Below are 26,036 nucleotides of genomic sequence, written 5' to 3' on the forward strand. Positions count from 1 at the left end.
GCCTGTGCCTGGATGACCTTATTTATTCGCCTGAGGCAGGGCGGCGCTATAATTTTTAGTCGAACTGGTAAGCAGCGTCTTTCATTAATGGGAAGTCTCTCTTTGTTATTATTGTCTCACAGCAAAAGGTCAGACTGATTCCCATTTATCCTTGTTCTCCTTCAAATCTACGTTGCTAGAATGAGTGATTAGGTTCTGTACCTATCGACGTACCATGGCTGCACAATATGCATCTCTCAGGCGGTGTTGCAGATAGGGTGGATTACCTGAGACTTTTCCAATGGCATATCCACTCATCACACCACGTCCGCATTATTCACCACAAGCTTCCCAAGCAGGATTGGCTTTAGTGAGACGGGCTGCTGATTCGACTGGACGTCTGGTAGCTGGACCTTGTCTATGCTTGATTCATGACAAGGTTATGGGTTTCACCACGTTGTTATCTGGCTTTGGGGCCATTGGAGAGTTTCTCCCTGCTTGCCTGTGGCTTGCCGGCAGGGCCGATGCACCAGGATGACGTTTGTTCAACGGTGGTACATTTATCTATGTCGAGTGCCCTCGAGCTCCCTCCTCGTCGAGCGTTCCTGTGGCACCAATCTAGGCATTCCTCTGCTACTAACTCTACCTTACCAGAACCAGTCTGAGACTCGATTTCGCCATGGCAGCAACTCTCGATATCAGGACGTCTGAGCTCCGAGAGCCAGTCGACATTGCTACTTACCTTTTGACTAGACTCAAGCAGATGGGTATCGACTCGATCCATGGGCTTCCCGGGGATTTCAACCTGGCGCTCCTTGATTACCTCCCAGACCTCGACATCACATGGGTGGGTAATTGCAATGAGTTGAATGCTGGCTACGCGGCAGGTAGGCTGGTGGAGATCTATGAAGATACAACAGGTTGTATTGACGGCGTCTAGATGGGTATGCTCGAATTAAGGGCATCTCGGCCGTTATCACCACGTTTGGAGTAGGCGAGCTGTCTCTCCCCAATGCGATTGCAGGATCGTAAGTGTTTTTAAAGACTGCAGTGCTGTTTCGGGTACATCTGACCGCTTCAAGCTACGCCGAGTATGTCCCTGTGGTGCACATTGTGGGAACTCCAAGCACATCATCTCAGGCCAACGGCATGCTACTCCACCACACTCTGGGAAATGGAAACTTCAACACCTTTGCCGACATGGCCGCCCACATTGCAGTGGACGTTGCCAAGCTGACCGACCCTCGGGATGCAGCGGCGCAAATTGACCACGCGCTCCGCGAATGTTACCTCCAGAGCCGACCAGTATACCTCACACTTCCCACGGACCTGGTCAAGAAGAAGGTGGAAGGGGAGAGGCTTAAAACTAAGATCGATCTCAGTGCTCACAAGAATGATCCAGCCAAGGAAGATTATGTGGTGGAGGTGGTACTGAAGTATCTGACTGAGGCCAAGAGCGCCGTCATCCTGGTGGACAGCTGTGCCGTGCGCCATCGAGTGTTAGACGAAGCACACGAGTTGATCGAGAAGTCTGGGCTGCCGGTCTTTGTTGCTCCCATGGGTAAAGGGGCTGTTGATGAGACCATTCCTCAGTTTGGTGGTGTCTATGCCGGAGACGGGTCCAACCCTGGGGTTCAAGAACGGGTGGAAATGGCGGATCTGCTGTTGACGATCGGTAGCGTCAAATCGGACTTCAATACCGCAGGATTCACCTACCGAACTTCGCAGCTCAAAACGATTGACTTCCACAGCACTTACACTAGAGTGCGGTACTCGGAATACCCTGGGGTGGGCATGAAGGGGGTACTTCGAAAGCTGATCGATCGACTGCCACAGCTCAACATCCAACCTGGACCCGTACCACCACAGAATATCACTCCTGCCGAGGAGAATCTCGACGATCCTGCTATCACCCATGACTGGTTCTGGCCTCAGTTGGGCAAGTGGTTGCAAGAAGGAGACATTGTACTCACGGAGACAGGAACATCCAACTATGGCATCTTCGACACGCGATTCCCGAAAAATGTGACCAACATCAGCCAAATTCTGTGGGGCAGTATTGGATATGCCACGGGATCGACCCAAGGAGTGGCGTTGGCGGTCAAAGAATTAGGTAGCGCTCGTCGAACCATTCTATTCACCGGCGACGGTAGCTTCCAATTGACGGCGCAGGAAGTCAGTACCATGATCCGACACAAGCTCAAGCCGATCCTGTTTATCATCAACAACAATGGTTACACCATCGAACGGTTCATCCACGGCATGGAGGCGACGTATAATGACATTCAGCCTTGGAAATACCAGGCACTGCTGCCGGCGTTTGGGGCTCAAGAGGGCAGTTACAAGACATACACGGTCAAAACTAAAACCGACGTCTTGAATCTGTTCCAGGACCCTGTCTTTGCGAGCACACCATACATTCAGCTTGTGGAGTTGTTTATGCCTGAGTTTGACGCTCCTAAGGGGTTGAAGATCACCGCTGCGGCGGCTGCTCGCCGCAATGAAAAAGCATGATTGTGGGAAAAGATTTAGATGGACAAAACGATGGTTGTGTGTAGATTGTTAAATGTCACTCATGGCAAATAAGACTGCTCTAAATTGGACTGTATTGTCATTTTAGAGATTGTAATCGTTTTACTCTGTTAGGGGCCTTTCCACATGCCGATTACCTAGCACTAAGAACTGACGCCGGGCTCCCAGGCAGCATAGGGGGGGTCCATCATCCTACGGGCTTATTATCTTTCGCCTATTGGCGAGCATGACGGGCTTTAGGATATAGAGCAACCAGTGAGCATCGTCACAATGCAAAGTAGAGACACGTACGAAGCCACATGTCGTCCGCTTTCTCGCTGTAATAAGTCTACTTAGAATTTAGGACTTCCTATTAGGCTCCCGTAGCCTGATGACTGATGACTGCATTTGTAGTTCATTCGCTTAGAGAGCCTTCATTGCTAGAGGATGATGACCCCGGGCGGTGTGTCACGGGGATCCGCTCACCTGCGGCAAGCTTGGCCCACCAGATCCATGCCTAAAGCAGCGCCCGTACCTGGGCTTTGTTTGCGTTGCGCACAGTACACAGCACACACCAGAGCTGTGCCTGGCAGGGCTGCCTGTGGATTGTTCACATTTCACTCATCATTCACACTCACTCACGCGCCCGCCGTGTGTTCCTTCCTCATCCTCGAGTCTCAACAGACTGCAACCGCAACTGCGACCAACTGCATCTGCACCTGCACCTGCCTTCATCTTCAATCCCAAGACATCCTCAAATCCACGTCAATCTTTCCAATCACATCTTTACGACTTTTCTGAATTCCTCACTTCTTCCATCACGATACCTCATCATCAATGATTGTTGGGCTACATCTCTACACATAATGTCAAAGTCGCAACTCGTCAGTCTTGGTTGCGACTTGCCCCTTCTCCCTCACCCATCCTCATCCTCTCTTGTCAGGTGAGCACTCGCTGTTGGGCCTGGTCCTCCTGCTCGTCCTCTTGGGTCATTCCAGTTTACTGCGGCACCCTGATGCTTGCAAGGGTCAAATCTGACTACTACACACACCTCTCAGACCATTGTTTTGTCACTTGCACCGTGATCTGATCTGATCTTCGTCTTGAACCGCCCAATCCAACCTCACTCTCCAGCATCACATCATGTCTGCTCCAGACCATGCTCCCAGAAGGACTCCAAGTCGCAGGCTCCAGAAACGAAATCCTCACCTCAATCGATTACCTTCACCTAGCCTGCCTTCTCGTTTGCGTGGCGCCGATGACGACCAAGAAGATGTCACCGCAGCCAGTCGTGGCAACAAGACTTCGGCCCAGTACATGAACCAGTCTATATTTTCCATGATCGCGGCCGCAGGCTCCAAAACAGATTTCAATGCAAGATTCGACGAGTCCAGCGATAGTGAGGATGATGCTATCCAGGAAGAGGATCAAGATGACTTGCAACACGAATCCCCTCGACACATGACCTCGACGTTCGCTCCCTTACACTCCACCTCCACATCTCACAAAAAGAAACCCTCTCTCTCCGGCAAACTCGCTCAATCTCTACCTCGACTTTCTGTGAGGTCTGCAAGCAAAAAGCAGACCCGTTCTGCCCCGAAACCTAGCCCTAGCCCTACGAGTGACACAACGTCCAAATCCGCGACCAGCAACCCGAGAGAAGCCCCTGTCTTGAGCAGACTTCTCACAGCAGAGGCTGAGTTTCAAGAGAATACCGACCTGGCCTTGGAAGAATCATATCCGGAAGCTTCCACCTCAAGATCCCGCTCCGAGTCCTCCCCCGAGACCTTACTGGCCATTAGATTAATGGATATCTTTGCCCTCGAAAGGCCCGAAAAAGTTGTCGCTGAATACCCGTGTTGGCTGCTCAAGAGTGTCCTACTTCAAGGCTATCTATATATAACCAAGCAGCATCTGTGTTTCTACGCATATCTTCCTAAGAAATCCCACTCTGTCGCAAAGACAGGCTATCTCGCAAAAAAGGGCCGCACCACGGCAAAATACAAGAGGTATTGGTTCTCCCTCAAGGGTGATGTCCTATCCTATTACACCGACCCTTCAGACCTCTATTTTCCCTCGGGCCACGTCGATCTGAGGTATGGCTTGTCAGCCTCCCTCTCTTCTGATAAGGGTCGACCAGACACCAAGGACTTTACCGTCACCACTGATCATCGTACCTACCACTTCCGAGCAGACAGCGCCCAGAGCGCCAAAGAATGGGTCCAGTCCCTGCAAAAAACGATCTTCCGCTCCCACAATGATGGAGATAGTGTCAAGATCTCCCTGCCCTTGCAGAACATCATCGACTTTGAAGAGAGTCCCGTCGTCGAGTTTGCTGAAACTGTTAAGCTCAGGGTAGTCGAAAATGACGACTCGTACGCAATTGACGAGGTAAGTTCCTGCCTGTCTCTATCACCACCGCCGCATCTTAATCTAGCATAGTACTTCTTCTCCTTCTTTAGCTGTGGACAAGATGCCCTGACCGTTTTGGGCGATCTTGTGACCAAAGCTCCCTCAAAATCTCCACAGATTGAGACCTCACCTGCGAGACGAGTCACACAAAGCCCTGATCCTAGTCCTAGATTCCGCCCATTTTCTCAACGAGCCATTTCCGAAGGTGCTGTTCTACGTCCCCGCCATCGATCGTCTTCCCCTGCCAGGGACAGTGTCAGAGCCACCTTAGTCCCCTTTTCACTCGGCGATGATGGCAAGATGTCGCCCCGTCTTAGTGGCGAGTTTCAACGCACGGGAAGTCCTTCTCGCTCCAGTGGGGACTTTGGCCCGGACTACGGCAGAGCTAGCTTTGACCGCGGCCGTCGAAGCGGAAGCACTAGTCGTTTGGAGGTGGCCAAAGTCAAGCGCTCCGGTCGTTCTCCACTTGCTAAACATCAAGATTCGGAAGACTCATTCGTGCAATCGATAGACAAGGAGACTGATTCCTCCACTGCACCGCTGTCACCGACCGTCGAAGCACAGATGTCCGCTAGTCAGATCTTAACACGAAGTGATGTCTTTCACCCACCTCCCGTTCGCCGCATGGCAACATTGGCCTCAGTCTCGAGTGAAGCTGGCTTGAAGTCCTCCATGGACGCGACAGTATTATCGAGCTCACCTCCACAGGACGGCAGCGCACCCGTCCCCATCATTGACAAGTCCGACCCTGCCACCCGTATGGCCAAAGATCGCCGCGCAGCCGTCCAACACGACGCGGATATGGATTCTGAAAAGCGATTCTCTAGTTCTCCCACTCTGCAAGATATTGTGAGAGCAGGATCATATCCCCTTCAGAGAGCCGGCGCCTTTGCAGACTACCTCAAGTCACATTCGGTCAGTATGAAAAAGCTTCTGACCACCGAGCCCATGACATACCTTGAAAAGGTCTCGGGGATGTGGACCGGTGGTCGCAAACACTATGGCGAGAATGAAGGCATTGTTTCCGAAGACAGAGGCATTGACCCCGAAGACGAAGAAGCAAATGTCGGCCACGGAGATCGTTTTCGTGCCCATTTCGCCCTTCCCCAGTCTGAGAAATTACGTGCGACTTACTTTTGCTTCCTTCACCGAGTCCTTCCCCTCTACGGCAAAATTTACATCAGTAACCGCAAGTTCTGTTTTCGAAGTCTGCTGCCGGGAACCAGAACCAAACTGGTGCTGCCACTCAAAGACATTGAGAACGTGGATAAGGAGAAGGGCTTTAGATTTGGTTACCATGGCCTCGTTGTTGTCATCCGAGGCCACGAAGAGCTCTTTTTCGAATTTAGCGGCTCCGAGCACCGTGACGACTGCACCGTCACCTTACTTCACAGCCTGGAGAGAGTGCGTTACATGGTGGGATCCGGGATTCTTGGTCATCAAGACGAGGATAACGCAGAGATTGCCAAAGAAGAACATCGTCTGCTGCAGGAAGCACGAAGAAAGTCGGCTGGCGACCACCAAATCGTTCTGCCCGACACGGCCGAGGCCATCTTCAGCCATGAAGACCGTCGAGAAGTGCTTTTCGAGGATCCTCGAGCTGACATTATCAAATTCAAGCCCGCCCAATCCCTTCGCATCACATGTCTCACCATTGGGTCGAGGGGGGACGTGCAGCCATATATTGCTTTGTGCAAAGGTCTCCTAGCTGAAGGCCACAAGCCACGCATCGCCACTCATGCAGAGTTTGGTCCGTGGGTGATACAGCATGGCATTGACTTCCGACCTGTCGACGGTGACCCTGCGGAATTGATGCGAATATGTGTCGAAAATGGCATGTTCACCTACTCTTTCCTCCGCGAAGCGTCGGCCAAGTTTCGCAGCTGGATCGATGAATTGCTCTCGTCAGCCTGGGAAGCTTGTCAAGACAGCGACCTGTTGATTGAGTCACCGAGTGCGATGGCCGGAATCCACATTGCCGAAGCGATGCGCATTCCCTACTTCCGCGCCTTCACGATGCCCTGGACACGAACCAGAGGCTATCCTCATGCCTTTGCGGTTCCAGAGCATAAAATGGGCGGCGCATACAACTACTATTCGTATGTCATGTTTGACAACGTCTTTTGGAAAGCTATTGCGGGCCAGGTCAACCGCTGGCGAAAGAAGGAGCTTGGCCTGAGAAGTACAAATCTTGACAAAATGCAACCGAACAAAGTACCGTTCTTGTACAACTTCTCACCTCATGTGGTAGTACCACCCCTGGATTACAGCGATTGGGTTCGTGTCACCGGCTACTGGTTTCTTGACGAGGCCAAAGATTGGACACCGCCGAAAGAACTGACCGACTTTATCGCCAAGGCACGTGCAGACCAGAAGAAACTTGTATACATTGGCTTTGGCTCGATCGTGGTCTCTGATCCGGCGGCTCTGACCAAAACCGTGGTCGATAGTGTTCTGAAGGCCGACGTGCGTTGCATCCTATCCAAAGGCTGGAGTGATCGCCTGGGAGATCCTAGTGCTGTCAAGACAGAGGTCCCTCTGCCACCAGAGATCCACCAAATAAAATCAGCCCCGCACGACTGGCTTTTTACCCAAATCGATGCTGCCGTGCATCACGGAGGAGCCGGTACCACAGGAGCCAGCCTAAGAGCAGGGGTGCCCACTGTAATCAAACCATTTTTTGGCGACCAGTTCTTTTTCGGCACCCGGGTTGAGGATCTTGGTGTTGGACTGTGTCTGAAAAAGGTCAACGTCAGTCTGTTTTCGCGGGCATTGTGGGAAGCTGTCCACAGTGAACGGATGATTGTGAAAGCAAGATTGCTAGGGGAGAAAATCAGACAGGTAAGCTTGAATTCTCGTATTCTCTTTTTGACATATTCTGCCCGTCCGCCGGCTTGTTCTTTTTCCGACCAAAGCGATGTACCACTCACATGACCACTCTCAACGCAGGAGAACGGAGTCCAGACTGCAATCCATGCTCTGTACCGAGACCTCGAGTACGCACATTCGCTTGTGAAGGCTGCACAAGATTACAATGCCAACGCACCCATCGATCCCGATGAGGGTGATGCAATCGAGGAGAATTGGACTTTTATTGGCGACGAGTCTGACCCCGAATTGAAAAGGCAAATTCAGGAGTGGGAACCACCAAGCCGTGGTCGTGCCCCTCGTGTCAGCCTCGACCGAATTGGCACCGGGGCCAGGGGTATACATGACGGTGAACTTGGACGCAAGGGAAGTGTCAAGAAATAGTACTATTGACCAGAATTGATATGTGTGAGGTACAAGATGCAAGATTTGATCGGTTTCGACCATTAAAGAGCTGTTTGACATGACAAAGGTTACGCGATTTGATTCGTTTATTTGTCTACCTACCGGACAAGGATGGAGCGTCGAGATACACTGTGCACGGTCAGTGGTTCGACTGAACGGGTGTCTCATAAAGTGGCTAGCGAGCGGCGTACAGGAGTGTTGGATTGAGCCAAAGACCTGGATTTTGACATCCAGATAAGCAGGAGAGGTGAAGTTTCACTTATTTCAGGGAGTCAAGAATGAAGAGGCACGAGCGGGAATGGATGTGAGACGACCGTAATGAGTATTTTCATGTTCCTGACGATGCGTACGATATCATCAGGAGTTGTCTGGTCACAAGAGGCTAAGATGATGAGGTATTCAGACCAGGAGAGAAGAGATTTGGACAGTAGAAGTCTCGCTGATGATAATGTTTAATGTTAACGACTTCAATCCACTGAAGAGGCTCAGCGTAAACATGGAAGAGAAGGTACAAGATCCTGAGCCCATGAAATACTCGATGAGGTCAAAGCCATAATGAATATGGTGATTGATGGTAACCCTTTGACCGTAGGTATTTACGGTATTACAATACACATGCCCAGGATAACATGATGCACGTGACACATGATGCACGTGACATATCAACCCTGAGTACTTCGTAATCGGAAGGAACGACCAGGAGTGACCAGTGGAGTGACTTCTTTCCAAACTTAACATGATAAGGTGGGGCATCGATATCCATCACCTCTTCTGATTTCTAGCGAATCTCTGTATGACTTGATGAAGGAATCTATTGCAATCATGGGGTGATGTGTTGGTAAAATGCTGCGAACCCCATCGGCCCGTCGCTTGCTTTTCGAGGAATGACCACCAAATTTGCAAGACGGTGAAAGGGACCCCAAAGCCGGGAGACGCCTCCCCTCCATCACCTCGGCCGACGTAACCCCACATTTTACTCGACCTACCATTCCCTTTCCAAGTCCCGAATTCAGGACGGTGATACCGTTCACTTCTTCATGTTTGTGACAGAAACTCTTGACGTATCAGACATGGTCAGGCACTCGGCCGTATGTTGGGTAGCCCTTGTAGAACATTGACCTGTTCTAGGCAGCATATACTCCTGACAAAGCAGGACCCGTGCAACCACATCACATCTCTCACTTGGTCCCCAGTCCACATTCCCACGGTGCTACAGCGTGGGAAATTGCAATATGGCTGACCTAGCAAAAACCGCATGTTGTCGGTGTCGCGAGCAAAAGGTCAGTCATACCTATGCCCCGCAATTCATTTCGTCAAAGTCGTTGTACTGATAGTATCCCTCCTGCCACTAGCTCAGATGTTCACGTGAAATTCCCAGCTGCTCCAGATGCACGAGACTTGGTGCTGTTTGCGAGTTCCCAAAGCCACCGGATCGCAAAGCAAGATACGACCTCTACTGATTACCAGCACCTACTGACGATGAATAGGTTCTGGCCGCATTTCGAGCCCAACCCAAAAAGAGGAAATTAGAACATCCTCCTTCAGAGCTTCAGCGCAGCAACAATGATACATCGCCCGCCAGCTCTGGTTCGCCAGCACACTCATTTCATCCCAGTGCTAAAGACTACGATGCCTCTTCTACCAGTGGCAAGCAAGACATTCAATTGTCAACCCCAGTCCAAGAACTCCTCCAGGAGGTCTACTTTACTTGCATGTTCAACTCTACCCTGATCTTTCATCGACCCACCTTTTCGAGGGGTTTCGAGGAGAAGAAACTCCCTCGCTATCTGCTTCTTGCGATGTATGCTTCTGCCACAACGTCAGTCTAGCCCATCCTTCTCTCCATGGCCCTGTGGCTGACAATCGCTAGCTTTTTGCCATCGTCGTCATCTCTGGCCAAGCGCCATGCTAGCCTTCTCCGACCTCTAGGTGATATACAAGCTATGGGTAGGCAATGGGCTCTTCAGGCTGGGAAAGAAGTTCTGCAAGATATCGATCAACCCTGTTTCGAAAGCGTTCAGACTTGCGAAGTCCTTACGCTATATTGGTTTTCTGCCGGTGACTCGATGCGAAATACAATGTTCCTAGGTAAAAAGAGCCCTCCTTGGCCGAATATCCCGACAGCTCATACCATCTGATCTAGGAATTGCCTATATGACAGCCTGCACTTTGGGCCTCGATTTCAGAAATTCAACACCCTCTCTACCAGCGGCAGATTCCAACAGGGCACCTGACGAGGAGTGGCTCGATGCAGAGAAGATGCGACGTTGCTTCTGGGCTGTATGGTTCACACAGTGTATCAATGCAGACCACACCTCCATGAGGTCCTACTATATCGATCGTATTATGGACTTGCCTCTTCCTATCGACGAAACTTACTTCAGTCAGAGAGTGCGACCACAGTCATACACGTTTGCCAACGTGCTCAATCGATCGACCAGTGTAGAGCCCAGGCACCCTGATAATACGAGTATAATGGCGGAGCTCATGATTTTAATCCTACACTGGTACCTTCCTCTCGTCCAGTTTACAGTTCACGCTGACTGTGCAAAGGTCCAAGATACGGGATCTCATTCGAGCGACCAATCGTATTCCAATAAAAGACTGGCTGGCAGACCTATTTGAGCTAGAAGGCCGTCTCTCAAAGTGGTACGAACAAGCATCACCATCATTTGGATACTCAAGGAGAAATCTTTATGAGCAGCTTGTTATCAATCAGCAGCCAGTATACATCTTCATTCACGCCTTGTACCACCAGTGTCGGCTAGTTCTACATTCATCGCTGGTACCACAATTCAGTGGTCTTCAGTTCGATGAAAGACCCCCCTCTGAAGTCACCAGCCTCAGTGCTCGCATTGCACTCAAAAGTACCCAAGCCCTCTCAGCGTTGAGTGCAGATCTCATCGCACTGGACTGGAACCCTGGTCAGATCCCTGCCTTTGTCGGATACTGCATGTACGTGTCCGCTTCTATCAACATTGCTCTCCTCTACGCTCGAGATGCAACTCTTGCCGTGGTGGCACGTTCCAACCTCATCTCCAATGTCAGACTACTCAAGCTGATGAAGTTGTACTGGACAAACCTGGAGCGACTTGTAAGTTGGATATTCTGACTATGTGTACACCTCGTTCTAACTGACGAGCGCAGTGGGTCCGAGTTAACGTGCTTTATGGGACACAGCTGTCCAGGCACCGGAACATGGCAACCGACGGACCAGCCTGGACCGCCGATTCAGAGACTGCCCTCAGCGATCTAGACCGAATCGCCGCCGAGAGTAGAGACACGGGGCAGCTGACTGAACCACTCGCTCATTCGGTGTTGGAATATGGCCTTCGAAAGCTGACCCCAAGCACAAAGACCGATACTAATGCAGGTCGAGACCAAGAAAGATCCTCATACCCTGACGACTTGGCGAAACTGATGGACGAGTCCCTTGACATTCCATTGGCTCCAGCGAGTGCGACACCCACTCACCCATTTGCAGCTGGAGTAGATCAGGGCCAGCCCAGCGGCTCTCTAGGCCAGCCGCTTAATGGGGACAGCTGGGACAGGGCCAGAACTCCCGTGTTTCCATTTCTACAAGGCAACGAGTATGACTCTTGGCAATTCAACTTGAACAGCATTCAAGACCCCACGATGCCATATGATGACTTCCTCGGCATAGACTTCAGCTTCTGAAAAGTTATCTTGGACAAGCCTGATAATAAAAGCTACATACACATTGCGACTGTATACAATCACATGAATGGCCAATGTCGCACACTAACGCACGTTCTGGCGATCGAATGGGAAAAGCCTCGACCAGGTGGCAACTCATGTCGTATAGCAACCCCTGCCCATTGGCTAGATATAAACTCACGACAGTTCACCCAGTGCGATGTGGGTAGCCTCAACTTAGATGAACCCAAGTGGGTCATAGATCGGGCAGATGAATGTTTTCAAGTATCACCATCGGCCCGACCAAATACACAGGGTGATTGCTTGAGCTGCCGCATTTAGCGTGGAGTAATGCTATCTGTCCATTGGATGCTTAAATTCGACTTGATCTTCCATCCTCAAAGGTGCCTGGTCTAGTCTAGCAACTCTCTGATACCTTGTTCTCACCCTATTCATACAATACGAGTTACAAACATGGCTGACACCAACGCCAACAGAAAGCCAAAGAGATATATTACAGGCCATAACGCCGAAGGCAAAGGCATCATCGAGGCATGTGATGAAGGCCACTGGAGGAAGATTGACAACGACATCGTTCGCTACAACGAGTTTTGGACCACATCAACATTTCCAATCGATATCAGCAATGACGACGCCCTGAACAGGGAGAAGGAGATCTTGTCGTTGTCTCTCCCCAATGGTACCGTCTTACGAATGGTCGATAGATCTCCAGGATCATACTCTGCCATGCATCGTACACAGTCACTCGACTATGGTGTGGTTATTGAGGGTGAGATGGAATTGATCATGGATTCCGGCGAGAGAGTCACCCTACAGAGGGGTGATGTGTGCATTCAGAGAGGCTCCATGCATCAATGGAGAAACCCTGGCACCACTTGGAACCGTATGTTGTTTGTGCTGATCGACGCCTTGCCGTTGGAGGTTGCGGGACAGCGCTTCGAGGGCGAGACGGGATATGAGCATGTCAAAGAGATCGGAGCTCGTCTCTGACGTGGAATCAGCAACTTTGACGGAGAGAAGTTGTGGGGTTCGTAGCTCTAGACTTGAGAGTTGGGCAAATACTCAGCTATCCCATTGATATCACACTACTATGCTTTAGAAGTCAACGATCCCTTATACCTCAGTTTCTTTCTATTTCCACGGAACTACTCTAATTACACATGAATTATGTTGATCATACGATATTTCCACTGAAGCTACACACCACCGTAATCTAGGCCAGGGTCTCACGATGGTGCTTTTGACTGTGAGTTTCCATGTTAAGCTAGACCACCAGTCAGAGATCACGCGACAGCCAAAGTCACTCCAAGAACAAGGGAGAAAACATCCATGCCGGCAATGCCTCTTCAATGCGGAGGGAGGCCGTAACCCAGTCTTCCCCACCTTTCATTGTTCGGCCCTGGTAAATTCGGGCCGAACGTTGATTTGGGACGCCACATCTGCCCAACCCGTCTTTTAGACGAATCCAACCTCAGATTTTCTCCATCTTTCTCCTGTTCTGTTGGTGATCTGGGGACTCCGCAATTCAAAAATGGCGGGGCAACAATGATCTCGACCGATCTCGCTTGGTTGAAAACCTGAATTGGCTGACAACAGAGATAGTCTACACCAGGGTCCGCAGGGTCCGAAGAGTTGGGGAGCTTGGCTCAGGAGAAATCAAAAGTGTCTATATCATCTGTCAAGCCCCAGTCGAGATACACGGCATCAAGTTCCATCTGAAATCACACATTCAGTGCTCATCTTGACTCTTGAGACTCTTCTCAGCCCAGGCCACAAAACAAGAACACAGACAAGAGCAAGAGTCAAAACAAGACTCATCCTTGTAACCATGTCTTCCAGAGACGAGAAGGTCATAGAGACCGCTCACAGCGAGACATACGCCGAGGAGCTCAAGATCGGACAGGTACAACCGACATTGGATTATGCTGGCTCTCACGCAAAGGTTGATCCTGCTGAGATCAAGCTGGTCCGAAAACTCGACCTGTTCATCCTCCCCATTGCATGGACTATGTACTGGTTCAACTTCTTGGATCGCAATGCCATCACCATCGCCCGCTTAGACGGCATCGAGAAAGAACTGAACCTCAAGGGCGTCGAGTATCAAACCTGTATCTCAATTCTGTTCGTCGGTTATATTCTTGGTCAGATTCCTGCCAGTAAGTCCAATGTTGAATCTCATTACAGCACCGTCGATAGCTGACCCGAGGCTGTGTGCCCCTGGCTAGATATGTTGATCACCAGACTTCGACCGTCTCTGTTCCTTGCTGGCTGGATGGCCGCGTGGGCTGTCGTTTGTACTCTGACAGCCATCACCCACAACTATACTGGGCTCCTTCTTACCCGCTTCTTCCTCGGCGTCGCCGAAGCTCCTTTCTGGCCTGGACTGCTCTATCTCCTCAACGTAAGCTGGCCTATACCATTATCACATGGACGTAACAACTGACCGTGGAATGTGTCTAGATCTTTTACACCCGAAAAGAAGTTGCCGTCAGAGTTGCTATTCTCTTCAGTGCCAACATTGCGGGGACGGCATTTGCCGGTCTCATCGCCATTGGCGTATTCAAATTAGAAGGCAGAGCCGGTTTGAGCGGATGGAGGTGGCTTTTCATCATCCAGGGCATCATCAGTTTTGGTCTTGCCATCATCGGCGCGTTTCTGTTGCCGGATGAGCCGCTAAACACGCGCTGGCTGACCCCCGAAGAAAGGGAACTTGCCCACAAACGCATTGCTGTAGAGACGGTGCATCTGCAAGAGGGCACCACGACTTGGAAGGGGCTGATCGACGCCTGCAAAGATTATAAACTTTGGCTGTTCATCATCCAAGGTCACGTTTCCATGGCGTCAACCAACTTCAAGAACTTCTTCCCCACCATTGTGGGCACTTTGGGCTATAACCGCACCATTACCTTGGCCCTGACCTGTCCTCCATACCTGGTTGCGGGAGTGGTGTCGATTATCTGGTCATGGAATTCCGGTAAGTTGAACACCCCTTGTTACCTTGGCAAGCATTATTGGAATTGCTCGCTAACTGGCCACGCTCGACAGGTCGAATGAACGAACGGACGTGGCACATCATTGCAGCCAAGGCAGTTTCAATTGTCGGCTTCGTCCTAGCAGCGGCCACATTGAACACGGCAGCCCGCTATGTCGCCATCTGTATCTTCTGTAGTGGCATCTACGCCCAAGCTGGCATTGGCCCAGGATGGGTTGGAGCAACTTTCGGACAGACCAAGGAGAAACGTGCGGTCGCCTTGGCGATGTTCAATACGATCAACACCATCGCTCCTATCTACACATCGGTAAGTGGTTCCATATGCATGAATGGATGAACGAGTGGCCGTTTCATCACCAGGTGTGGTTACTTGTCCAAAAGCAATAGTTCGCTGACATGCCTTTGATTTGTAGTATCTGTGGATCGAAAGTGATGCTCCTCGATACGCTATCCCCATGGGCGCCAGTGCTGCTTTCTCTCTTGTCACTATTGTCATCAGTTACATTATCCGATGGGTCCTGATCAGAGAGAATCACAAGATCAAACAGTCAAACTCCGAGGCTACCCTTTTCTACGCATACTGATCGGAAAATCCATTCAATCTCACTCGACGCCGTACTCATGGGATTCACGATAGCCTAAATGAGGTTTGCAGTCGATCAAAATGGAGAGGTATGCCTCCTGGTGTATATGAGACATCAACAGCGGTAAATGGTCTTTTCCGGACATCTATTACCCACATCTATTACCCAATACATGAAATTATTTCTGCCAAATTTCTATGTTGTCTTTCTTCCTCTAGTCAAGGGTTCTTCCTCAAAGTGCTTTTGCATAGTCGTAAACATACAGGCCACTATTTGAATCTCGTTCATAGCCAGGTGCAAAGGTCCTTCACTGCCAAACTTCAAGCTTCCACCGCTTAGGCGGCAGGATACCCGTCTGATCTGAGTTTCTTACGCTTCACGAGTTGGCATTGCTCAGCACACTCAAGAAATCGTGGTCTGCATATGGATCAAGATAGGTGTATACATGTACAGAGAGGTGGTATTGTCAATTGCCGTCTGCATCGCATCGTTGCGAGCCTTCTGCCCCTGGCACTCCCAATATGCCACCCACCAACTTCGCTCACTCAAATAAGCACTGCCTATTAGCTTCGCATCTCTGCCGCGCTTACCGGTAGGTGACCGAATTGGCCAGGTGATACTTGCGGGACATTGAAGATGTGCGGGGTTGCTACGAGGTCACCATCATTCGGCCCGATGATGCTCATCGCCGCCCTCGGCTCCTGGGGTATTCATTAGAAATGCCATCGCGCCGACCACACATCTGGGAGACGGCTATATTTTTGTGTCTTTTGATTTGCCTCTCATCGATTGAACGTGAGGTCCGAACAGCCGCGGTAAACACCAACAGAAACAGGTTTTAAGAAGGTGTTGACCAGCTTCTACAGGACTCTACAAGACCTACAGATCTATTTTGACAACGTCGTCGGCGTAAGATAGTCACTAAGAAACCTCTAAAATCATTCATCATGTCCAACGTGGTGGCAATCGGCAAATCCGATGTCTTCACTACGGGAAGGAGCTCTTCGAAGACCTTCTCTGATGGATATTTCGATTACAACTTCAACAAGTTCCTGGGTCTGGCCACGTACTCAGGCGCTGAGATAGCCGAGTGTTTCGAAACAGCATCACGGATCAAGGACGGCGACACAGAAAGCTGGATTGAAGCCTGGACAGCCACGGCAAAGCGGGTCGAGGCCTATGCCGAAAAGGCATACAAAGGAGGCCACAAGGTCAGTGCAAAGGAAGCTTGGCTCCGTGCCACCACCTACTACCAGGCCGCCTTTTTCTTCGCCTTGGACCATGAACCTCGCAAGGCCGAACTATACCAAAAGCACACCAATTGCTTCCAGTCGGCTGGGAAGCTCTTCGAGCCTCCCCTGGAGGTGCTCAGCATTCCTTACGAGGGAAAGTCGCTGTTTGGCTATTTCCTGCGTGTCGATGACAAGCCCCGCCCCACGGTTCTCATTCAGATGGGTGCCGATGGCAGTTCGGAGCAGATTTACTTCTCTGGTGGAGGCGCCGCGGCGCTTCGTCGGGGATACAACGCTTTGATCTTCGAGGGACCAGGTCAAACGGGCACATTCATGCGTGACCGAACCGTGACATACCGATATGACTGGGAGGTGCCGGTCAAGGCAGTTGTAGACTACGCTCTGACACGAAAAGAAGTCGATCCTGACCGGATTGCACTGATTGCGTATTCAATGGGAGGTTATTTCGGCCCACGCGCGGCGGCATTCGAGAAACGTCTGGCGGCGACGGTGGCCAGTGGCCTAGTGCCATCGATGCCCGAACTGGCCGGCGGCCGAATGAAAGGTCTCAAGGCCATGCGAGATAGCGGGAACACCAACTACAACCATTCGCACAAATACGCCTTGTATGAGCATATGCCCAAGTATGGCTTCAACGGTGGAATGGAGGATTTGGAAAAATTGGAGACCCTCTGGGAGAAATTCAACCTTTACGGCCTCGAAGACAAAATCACCTGTCCTCTGCTCGTCGTCCAGGCTGCTGCCGAGGGCGAGCACCAGACAAAGCTAGCAAAGGCTTTCTTCGACAAGTTGCCCAATCCAAAGAATGTCTTCCGCTTGACTACGGAAGAAGATGCTGCTGAGATGCATTGCCAGAAAGGAAATGCCATGCTTCTGCATGCCATCGAGTTCGATTGGCTGGACGATGTTCTGGGTTTGACTCAGCCTGTAGCTAATGGGACTTCTTAGTTTAGAATTGAAATAAATTGCAACATGTATCTTGCTGTCTTTTATGATTTGCCACGACTGGAAAACTGAAAACCCAAGTCAAGATGTCCTGTAGACGTCCATATAAGCAGGGGACGCCATCACGTATGAGGATTAGTCGAAGCCAGAGCTGCCAGGGGGGTCAGGAAAGAGTTGCCATGGGGAATCGGCCAGAAGACCAGGCTTCAGACAGTATATGAGAAGGACATAAGGAGAGAAATCCCCAGTCACTAGAACAGGACTCAAGATTCCGCCATCCCCTTGCGCATATCTACGACATGGTGCGTTTACGAGTCAAATCACTTATTACACGAGTCCATGGCCTTTGGCGCTCTTACAAGGCCTGCTGGGCCTGCTACGGCGAACATCCGCCCGTCATATGAGCAAGCATTCCTAGATGAACGAGTTCAACAGGTCTGATGTCTCGCTTTTCACACGAGGTTTCAATATCGTTAATTGGACCAGAAATCATGTAGGTCGCTGGATTTTTTGTCCACAACACTATAAATCAAAGATTAATGAATTTCCTAGTTCCTTTCGCGTCGAAGCACTTGGCTTGAGACCACTTTGGAGTTTGAAGATAAATGCAAGTGGCAAGCTTTAGGTGGATTCAATACTGAACAGAATGGCGAGTGAGGCATGAAATAGCGGCCACAGCAGCGAGGTCATTCCTCCTCCTTTTCAAAGGAGCTTTGTACACTGATACTCCTATCACTATGGCTATACCCATCATCTGCAATAGAGCTGACCAAGAATGTGGAGAGGAGTGAACCTACATTCAGGGAACTCCACATATCACATCGTCGCGGGGGCGTTAGCACATGATGTCAAATGGTAACTTAGAGCAGATTCGGTCCGATGAAGCAGGGCTCTATCGGGCCGTGCCCTCGCTGAGATCTACCCCGAAGGTCTTGTTGAAGGACTAACGTAGTGGCAGCGAGCGGAAATACCAAAGTGGTTAATCTAATTCGAAGAGCATCCAAACCCTTTCGCGACTTGCTGTCAAGTGACTAACCATTGTTTATCGAGCGATTTCAAGAGCCTAGTGAATCCCCGACCAGACCCAGACCGACGGGCTCGTGAAGCTGCGGAGAGCCTTTGTCTGTGCAACCTTTTTAATAGAAATCTGAACCGTAGAAATACAGGAGAAGCTCTTGAAGACCATCAGCATCGTTGTCATCAAGTCCATAGTCGATTCACAACATGGCTTCAGACCTGGCTGTCCCGAGAAAACTATGGGAGCACTCCAACCCCAGCAGCACGCACATGTACAAGTTCATGAGAGCGGCAGAGAAGTCTACGAACCTAAAATTTCCAGTGCGTGCTCAGAGAGAACCCTTTCACCGTGGACCAATGACTGATAAACGGTTGCAGGATTACGAAGCTCTGTACAAGTGGTCATGCGAGCACCGCTCCGACTTTTGGCATTTCGCACTCCATTACTTTCCGATTGTATACACGGGAAAGGTTCCAAATCCTGTGGTTGATGAGAGAGCCAGGATCGATACAGTGCCGAAGTGGTTCCAAGGCGTGAAGTTGAATTTCGCCCAAAATATTCTTTTCGTTGGAAACAACGGTCGACCGACCAAGAGTCCCGGCAAAGAGGACAGTAAGATTGCCTGCACAGAGGTGAGAGAAGGAAGTTTCCTGGAACCAATTCGTCAAACAACATGGGGCGAGCTCCGCGACAGGGTCGGTCGCCTTTCACAAGCGATGCGCGCTCATGGGATCGGTAAAGGCGACAGAATTGCCTTGGTGTCGAGTAATTGCTTGGACACATTGACAGTATTCCTTGCGACCACAACCACTGGAGCCTTCTTCTCCAGCTCCAGTACCGACATGGGATCTAAGGGAATTCTCGAGAGAATCATACAGATCGAACCGAAGTATCTCTTCATGGAAGACTGGGCAGTCTACAACGGCAATCAGATTGACCTGCGGCCGAAAATGATGGAGGTCCTAGAAGGAATGAAACATAGTCGAGGCTTTCGGGGTATCGTCGCCCATGCTAGGTTTCCTGGCAAGCTGGCCGATTTGTCAGGTCTGCCCTCTTCACATGTCCAGACATGGGACCACTTCCAGGCGAAGGCCAAATCCTCAGAGTTGATTTTCGAACAGCTTGACTTCGGCGATCCGATGATCATTGTGTACTCGTCCGGAACCACAGGCCAACCAAAATGCATCGTCCATTCCGTTGGTGGTGTTGTGCTGAGTGGTCATAAAGAAAGCACCTTGCACAGGCAGGTCGACCATACTTCGACACAGCTCCAATACACAACGACGGGGTGGATGATGTATATGAGCTCGGTGCAACTCATGTTAATGGGTGCTCGACTGATCATGTACGATGGAAGTCCGTTCACCCATGACATCAAGAACTTTGTCCGCCTGATAGGCGAGCAGAAAATCACTCACTGGGGTGTCTCACCTCGATACCTGCAGACTTTACAGGAGAAGAACATTCGACCTCGAGACGTCACAGACCTTAAGCATTTACAGATGGTGACCAGTACGGGAATGGTTTTGTCCAATGCGTTGTTCGAGTGGTTCTATGATCAAGCCTTCCCTCCATCGGTACAGCTAGCCAACATATCTGGTGGAACAGACATTGCTGCCGCCTTTGGAACTGCAAATCCTCTCCGCCCTGTATATGTCGGGGGCTGTCAGTGCATTGCATTGGCAATGGCTGTCAAGGTGTTCGATTCCACGATTGAAGGCGGTAGAGGTGTTCGAGGCGCCGAAGTGGCGGAAGGCGTTCCAGGAGAGCTCGTCTGCACTGAGGCATTTCCGACAATGCCAGTCAAGTTATGGGGTGACGAGACCGGAGAACGGTATTTCAGCAGCTATTTCGAACGGTTTGACGGCATTTGGACGCACGGAGATTTCATAATGATCCACCCGGTGACGAAGCAAGTCTTGATGATGGGCCGTGCCGATGGGGTCTTGAATCCCAGTGGTGTCCGCTTCGGCAGCGCCGACATTTACAGTGTGATTGAAGCACACTTTGCCGATACCATTGTCGACAGTATTTGCGTGGGTCAAAGACGTCCGCAAGACAAGGACGAAAGTGTTATGCTCTTTGTCCTCATGAAACCGGGCAAACCCCTGACGCCAGACTTGGTTCGACAGATCAAGGCCGCCATCAGGAAAGAGCACTCTGCTCGCCATGTTCCCAGATATATCTTTGAAACGCCAGAAATTCCTGTGAGTTATCCGTGAAGCTGCAGCTTGTTTGACGAAACTAACGTTGATTCAAAGACGACCGTCAATGCCAAAAAGGTTGAGCTTCCAGTCAAGCAAATCGTATCTGGCAAGATCATCAAGCCCTCAGCAACACTGGCGAATCCACAGTGCTTGCAGTATTACTATCAATTTGCAAAGGACGAGAATCTAATCGCAGATCCGACGTCAAAGCTGTAGGCAGAAATGGCAAGGCGATTGTTTTCCAAGCTGGTATGGAAAGCCGATCAAGGCCCTGCGACGAGTTTTATCAAGAATCTCTTTCGAGCGCTCATTGTGTCACATCGCCAAATAGGTCAACAGACATTGTGAGCCAATCCTCTACACCATCAACATTGATATCTGGGGAGTTATCGACCTGACCAGCTCCAAATAAGGCTTGCCAATCACCATTGAAGAAGTCGCCAGTTTCTAGAGACTCAAGGGCTTCTCCAGCTGTGCTAGACGGCGTCTGTTGATAGGATGGAAGATCAAATGGATCGGCATGTGAGGCTTCCATGTCGATCGAGGATTGGAGTTGTCGCTTGTATTGTTTCAAGAGATCTTGATACAGATTGTGCACAGCAACCGCACTAGACCAGTAGTTTGAAATGGCGGATAAGACAGGGAGAATACGCTGAAGACGAGATTGTGCTTGAATGGCAAGGATGTTGGCCCCAGCACGTGCTGAAGACCGTGCTTCGTGATTGATCTGAATGGCGGTGGCGAGAAGCGCCATCAGAGACGTAAACCAGCACTGGTCAAGTTGCTTCGAAGAGAGCAGGTCAGTGAAGATTTTGGATATTGTGGAAGCAGCACTGTGGCAAGCCTCACTTGAGGTGCGTCTCCGAGCGAGATCAATCGAGTAGAGAGGGGGGGCAATTGGTCGGTGGGAGTGAAGTAGTGCCATATTGTAGTGAATGTGCATTTGTAGGGTCCAGAAGTCTGGTTTTTCCGAATGGAAATCAGTCAGCTTTCGAGGGAGACCGAGATACCAAGCGGCCAACCGCTGGTCAATTTTCTCTTGCATCGTCTGGTGAGAGTCTGGATTTGAGTGGAATTTTTTCATTGATCCTGGTGTGAACATTTTAATAATTGAGAGAATTATGGTGCACAAGGACACATTCTGAATGCAATAATCGATGTTGATATTGCTGTTCAATTGACCGTTTTGTTCCACAAAATCATCTTGAGTTAAGGGATCTTGGTCGATCTCATCTGGCTGGATCATGCAAGGTCGTCCATGCTGAAGGCTCACGAGAATCTCGATTTGATAGAGTGTCCACCATACTCTGCGATAGATTCTCCTCTCGTCCAGAGGCATCAAGCCGGACGCTCTCGAGGAAAGGTTCCGGTGCATTCCCAGACCGAATGCGATGCGGCAAGCCACACCAATCCAGTGATAAGCATTTGAGCTGACATCGTCGGCGCCTTCGAAATGCCACATAAAGAGGAGAGCCGCCTGGACCAGGTTCATGCGATCATTCTCGTAGTGCATGTCAAACAGAGCTTTTGCTCGCCTGAAGATGACTATTTTCACCAAGGCTCTAGACGACATAATCTTAGGGTGGTTACTGACATGTGCACCGGCGAGGAGGACCGACTGGAGAAGCAAAAGGGGTGGAGGGTTATCTGGGTCTTGGTACTGGCGTCGAAATTCCGATTCATCAATCACGGGAAAGCCAGGATGGATTTTGGTGAAGAAGGATTCGACCAAATCGTCTCGGACATCCTTTGCTGGAAGAGCACTTATGTCATCTGCGAAGGAGGAAGTGTGCCATTTGACCGAGGACATTGTCTTGGTTGGTTTCCAGGGCATGGTAGGACGTATGGAGGGGAATGGGAGGTGTAGAGATGTCTTTGTTGATCCGGTGAAATGGGCTTCTTCTTGGACGAGATTGGCAAGGTTGGAAACTTGGGTGCCAATATACGCGATTCGGGTGTAGCCTTTTTCTGTGAAGACCGTCCAATCAGTCTTATTGATACCATGATGATAAAACCTAGTAAGAGCCGTTTTTGCCAGTGTATCCTCGACAATATCAGCTTCTGTCGGCACCGTTGGTTGCATTGGGCCATCTCTAGCGGCAATCAACGAAGATGTGCCAGGATCATTGTTGTGTGAATGCTGAGAAATCTTCTCGCTCGAGGGTCTCGCAACCTTTGTGACCACTCCAGTTTCAGAGTCGCCATGGGATGTGTTCTTGAGTCGCACTTTTCTCGCTCTTCTTTTCACCTTGTGTTCTTCTGCCACGATAAAACTGGAGATCAGCGGTAGTTAGGAAAGCTGCAATCTGTGGGCGGTGATGAGGGTCGATGATACTCACGTGCATTGTTTGCCACTGTTGATGCAGGCTACACAAGGGACGCCAGCATCCAGGTCGCAACGCACTTTTCGATGATAGCAGACGTCGCACGCCATATGTAGGGAACAGCGGGGAGGCCTTATTCCAATGAAAGATGCGTGCTTTCGCAATCAACATAGTCTTTTGTGTTTATGTTGATACACACCGGGGTGTGCCTGGTTACACCTGCTGTTGGTTGATGCACAACCGTCTGCCAGTGGACAGTTCTGAGCGGTGATCCCAGAAGTCGACATCCAAGTCAATAGGTATCAACATTGTGTATGAGGTGGGGGAAATTTGATGAGTCTTCCAATGACTAAGGAAGTGGACCGAGGTTCAAGCGAAAGGTTCAGTACTGCTTAAGTTAGCTCCCATCTAATGGCCTAAATAGCCTAAACAAGTGACATGAGCTTCCCCAGCGATCCCATATAGTAATGCCTGCGTGACCATTCACGGCGTAGAAAATGTCTGACTGATAGAGGAACTAATATATCACGACGAGTTCGCGACTTTTGTTGACTAGGTTCGTGCGCTACTTCGTATGTAGACGAATGGGTTACGGCTCGGCAAATCAGAGGATGTACCGCCAGGTAGGATGATCATCTCCCATGTTATCCAGCTCGTCCGCCTCTTCGGTGTAACGATAGTCGCGTTCGCCTCGATCACGTCTTGCATTTTCGGCACGCAGGCCAAGATAGTAGACCGTCGAGAAGATGGCGCTCATGAAGAACAGGCCCAGACAGACTGCCACCCCGGTTCTAAAGGTAGGAGCTTCACGAGGCAGCCACACGTTACTACCCACAAAACCTCCCGTGTTACCAAACCCGATGATCATCGCTGCTGTGATAGCGCGTTTGTAGTGACCAGAGACCTGAACGAGATGTTGAGTGTCCTATTCCATTGGGATGCCAGTCAAAAGGTGAACGACTTACCTGAAAATTGCACCATGCAAGGCTCACAGGCAAGGCAGTAAATGACGCCGAGACAGTTAGAAAACAAGCCGCATACCTTCCACGAACTGGGATGGATGTGCCCGCCAAAAGGACAGCATAACCGACCATTCCCACTGTCAAGGCGATCATGGTAACGATGTATCGAGAATTGTAACGATCCGTCAAGACAGCGGCACTAAGAGTCACCACTGTAGCAACCAGGTAGACTGGAATCACATAAAGTTGGGCCTGTTCCGCAGAATACCCCATTTGCTATATTGAAATCAGCGTAAGATGCATTTCAACCACCACCTCGTTACTCACATTGATCACCGTCGGAAGGAAAAAGGCCATGGAATAAGCACTATTGGTGCAACCAATATGAATACTTCACCAAAATCATCAGCAACGGCATAGTTTGGACTGGCAATTTCGCAACACTCACATGATACCGACGTAAATCTTCCAGTCTTTGGCGATTCGCATGGCCGATTTCTTATTCAGCCTGTCCATTCGTGCAGCTCCACCGCCGGCATCAAGATCAAGTTTCCGAGCAATCATAGACTTTTCTGTGCTGGAAAGCCACCTGACCTTTTCCGGCCAGTTAGGGACCCAAACATATGCGAGAAGGCCAATAATGACGGTCAGAATTCCCTCCATGATGAAAATCCACCTCCATCCCTCGTACCCACCAACGCCGTCCATTTTTGCCAATGCGTATGCAAACAACTGTAGGACGACTTGTGAGTAAGAAGAAGTAAGGCATAACCAGGCAGGTGACCACTAACCCCGCCAAAGGCACCAGCAATTGTTGTGCTAGAAACGAACAGACTAAAGCGCCACTGCATTTCGCTTCTGGCATAATATCGCGATAGCACAAAAGAACCGCCCGGAAAGAGACCAGCTTCGAAGATACCGAGGACAGCACGGAGACCAACCAGCCCGGCATGGTTCCTGACGAGGCCCTGACCAATCGTCACACAGCCTGTACATCCAAACTATCAGTCACATAGTCGAGAAAAATATAAGGGAATTGTAGATTGTGTTGCGTACCCCACATGGTGACAATGAAACTGAGCCACACGTTTGGGTTTAGCCTCTTCAATAAGATATTACTCGGCACTTCAAAGAGGATGTAAGGAATGAAGAAGATGAATAAGGCGATCGCATAATCCTGCCCTTGCATATTCAGTGATTCCTCGAGGCCTTGAATTCTTGCGTTGCCGATGTTGCCACGGTCCAGGAAAGAGACGAAAAAAAGGGCAAACAGCGGAGGTACGACTCGGACATCGAGGCGACGTCGAAGTCTCTTCTGGCTTTTCTCATCGTAGTCGACAACAGTGGATTCGTCGAGTGGGTCCTCCTTGGAAGATATCTGTTTCTCAGGTAAGGTGTCGGAATAATTCTCCTCGAGAGGGACGCCTTGTTCATTTTTGGTGGCAGCCATTTTGACGATGGGCGAAGACAAAGTGTCCAAAGGATTGGTTGGGGGTGTCTTTACTTTTCGAGGAGAATAGTACCATCATAAGTACTTTTGAGCCGTCCTGATGAGGAGTGATTGTAGAGGTGCTCGGATGTGCACCTCCCCAGTGCTCGAGAACACACCGTTGAGATTTCGTCGCCGAGATGGAACTGATCGTATCAGTCTGCCCAGACTCTGTATGGTCCACCCAGGAAGTGTATGTGACCAGCCACAGAGCTATCCGAGGTGCCATATCTCGGAGGGAATATTAAGGGTCCTTCGGTGCTAGCCTGGCCTCGGATGTAGATAGGACGCGGCTCGGATATATAGCTGATTAGCTGAATCGATGTCAATCCTGTGTATATGTGGGGTTACGATTGGAGATGGCTCCAATCATGTTTTACTTCAACTGTTCTATCGGTCACAATGCAGA

General features: G+C 50.2%; 6 protein-coding genes across 9 annotated transcripts; 4 read left to right on the forward strand and 2 right to left on the reverse strand.

The window, feature by feature from the left end:
- The first annotated feature begins 494 nt into the window (after positions 1-494).
- PV10_00420 lies at positions 495-2,601 on the forward strand. Of its 3 annotated transcripts, XM_016364497.1 has the most exons (3): positions 495-866; positions 920-1,007; positions 1,062-2,601. In XM_016364497.1, the coding sequence occupies exons 1-3, from the start codon at positions 659-661 to the stop codon at positions 2,491-2,493; spliced, it is 1,728 nt and encodes a 575-aa protein (XP_016228146.1). In that variant the 5' UTR covers positions 495-658; the 3' UTR covers positions 2,494-2,601. The 3 variants fall into 3 exon arrangements, with proteins under 3 accessions (XP_016228146.1, XP_016228148.1, XP_016228147.1); XM_016364499.1 differs by having other exon boundaries at positions 495-1,007; XM_016364498.1 differs by having other exon boundaries at positions 920-2,601.
- PV10_00421 lies at positions 2,588-8,785 on the forward strand. Of its 2 annotated transcripts, XM_016364500.1 has the most exons (3): positions 2,588-4,881; positions 4,933-7,743; positions 7,852-8,785. In XM_016364500.1, exons 1-3 carry the CDS (start codon positions 3,634-3,636, stop codon positions 8,152-8,154), a joined length of 4,362 nt encoding a protein of 1,453 aa, XP_016228149.1. In that variant the 5' UTR covers positions 2,588-3,633; the 3' UTR covers positions 8,155-8,785. The 2 variants fall into 2 exon arrangements, with proteins under 2 accessions (XP_016228149.1, XP_016228150.1); XM_016364501.1 differs by having other exon boundaries at positions 4,933-8,785.
- Positions 8,786-9,407: 622 nt separating this feature from the next.
- PV10_00422 (uncharacterized protein) lies at positions 9,408-11,853 on the forward strand (the record flags this gene model as incomplete). Its single annotated transcript, XM_016364502.1, has 7 exons — positions 9,408-9,455; positions 9,528-9,614; positions 9,663-9,994; positions 10,046-10,263; positions 10,319-10,682; positions 10,729-11,269; positions 11,323-11,853. 7 exons carry the CDS (start codon positions 9,408-9,410, stop codon positions 11,851-11,853), a joined length of 2,121 nt encoding a protein of 706 aa, XP_016228151.1.
- A 453-nt stretch (positions 11,854-12,306) lies between these two features.
- PV10_00423 (uncharacterized protein) lies at positions 12,307-12,843 on the forward strand (the record flags this gene model as incomplete). The annotated part of the gene is made up of 1 exon (XM_016364503.1): positions 12,307-12,843. One exon carries the CDS (start codon positions 12,307-12,309, stop codon positions 12,841-12,843), a length of 537 nt encoding a protein of 178 aa, XP_016228152.1.
- An 8,316-nt stretch (positions 12,844-21,159) lies between these two features.
- Positions 21,160-23,286, reverse strand: PV10_00424 (uncharacterized protein; the record flags this gene model as incomplete). The annotated part of the gene is made up of 2 exons (XM_016364504.1): positions 21,160-23,125; positions 23,192-23,286. 2 exons carry the CDS (start codon positions 23,284-23,286, stop codon positions 21,160-21,162), a joined length of 2,061 nt encoding a protein of 686 aa, XP_016228153.1.
- Positions 23,287-23,780: 494 nt separating this feature from the next.
- PV10_00425 (uncharacterized protein) lies at positions 23,781-25,588 on the reverse strand (the record flags this gene model as incomplete). Its single annotated transcript, XM_016364505.1, has 6 exons — positions 23,781-24,080; positions 24,142-24,414; positions 24,466-24,529; positions 24,587-24,870; positions 24,930-25,126; positions 25,195-25,588. The coding sequence occupies 6 exons, from the start codon at positions 25,586-25,588 to the stop codon at positions 23,781-23,783; spliced, it is 1,512 nt and encodes a 503-aa protein (XP_016228154.1).
- Positions 25,589-26,036: the final 448 nt, after the last annotated feature.

The sequence above is a fragment of the Exophiala mesophila genome, assembly GCF_000836275.1.
Source record: "Exophiala mesophila strain CBS 40295 unplaced genomic scaffold supercont1.1, whole genome shotgun sequence".
Lineage (NCBI taxonomy): Eukaryota > Fungi > Ascomycota > Eurotiomycetes > Chaetothyriales > Herpotrichiellaceae > Exophiala > Exophiala mesophila.

What these genes read in the sequence shown, in the direction of transcription:
- PV10_00420 (XM_016364497.1), top strand. Translation starts at nt 659, where the DNA reads ATGGCAGCAACTCTCGATATCAGGACGTCTGAGCTCCGAGAGCCAGTC. An exon ending in GAATGCTGGCTACGCGGCAG is followed by an intron (nt 867 to 919) that starts GTAGGCTGGTGG and finishes GACGGCGTCTAG; the next exon opens with ATGGGTATGCTCGAATTAAG. An exon ending in CCCAATGCGATTGCAGGATC is followed by an intron (nt 1,008 to 1,061) that starts GTAAGTGTTTTT and finishes GACCGCTTCAAG; the next exon opens with CTACGCCGAGTATGTCCCTG.
- PV10_00421 (XM_016364500.1), top strand. Translation starts at nt 3,634, where the DNA reads ATGTCTGCTCCAGACCATGCTCCCAGAAGGACTCCAAGTCGCAGGCTC. An exon ending in ACTCGTACGCAATTGACGAG is followed by an intron (nt 4,882 to 4,932) that starts GTAAGTTCCTGC and finishes AATCTAGCATAG; the next exon opens with TACTTCTTCTCCTTCTTTAG. An exon ending in TAGGGGAGAAAATCAGACAG is followed by an intron (nt 7,744 to 7,851) that starts GTAAGCTTGAAT and finishes CTCTCAACGCAG; the next exon opens with GAGAACGGAGTCCAGACTGC.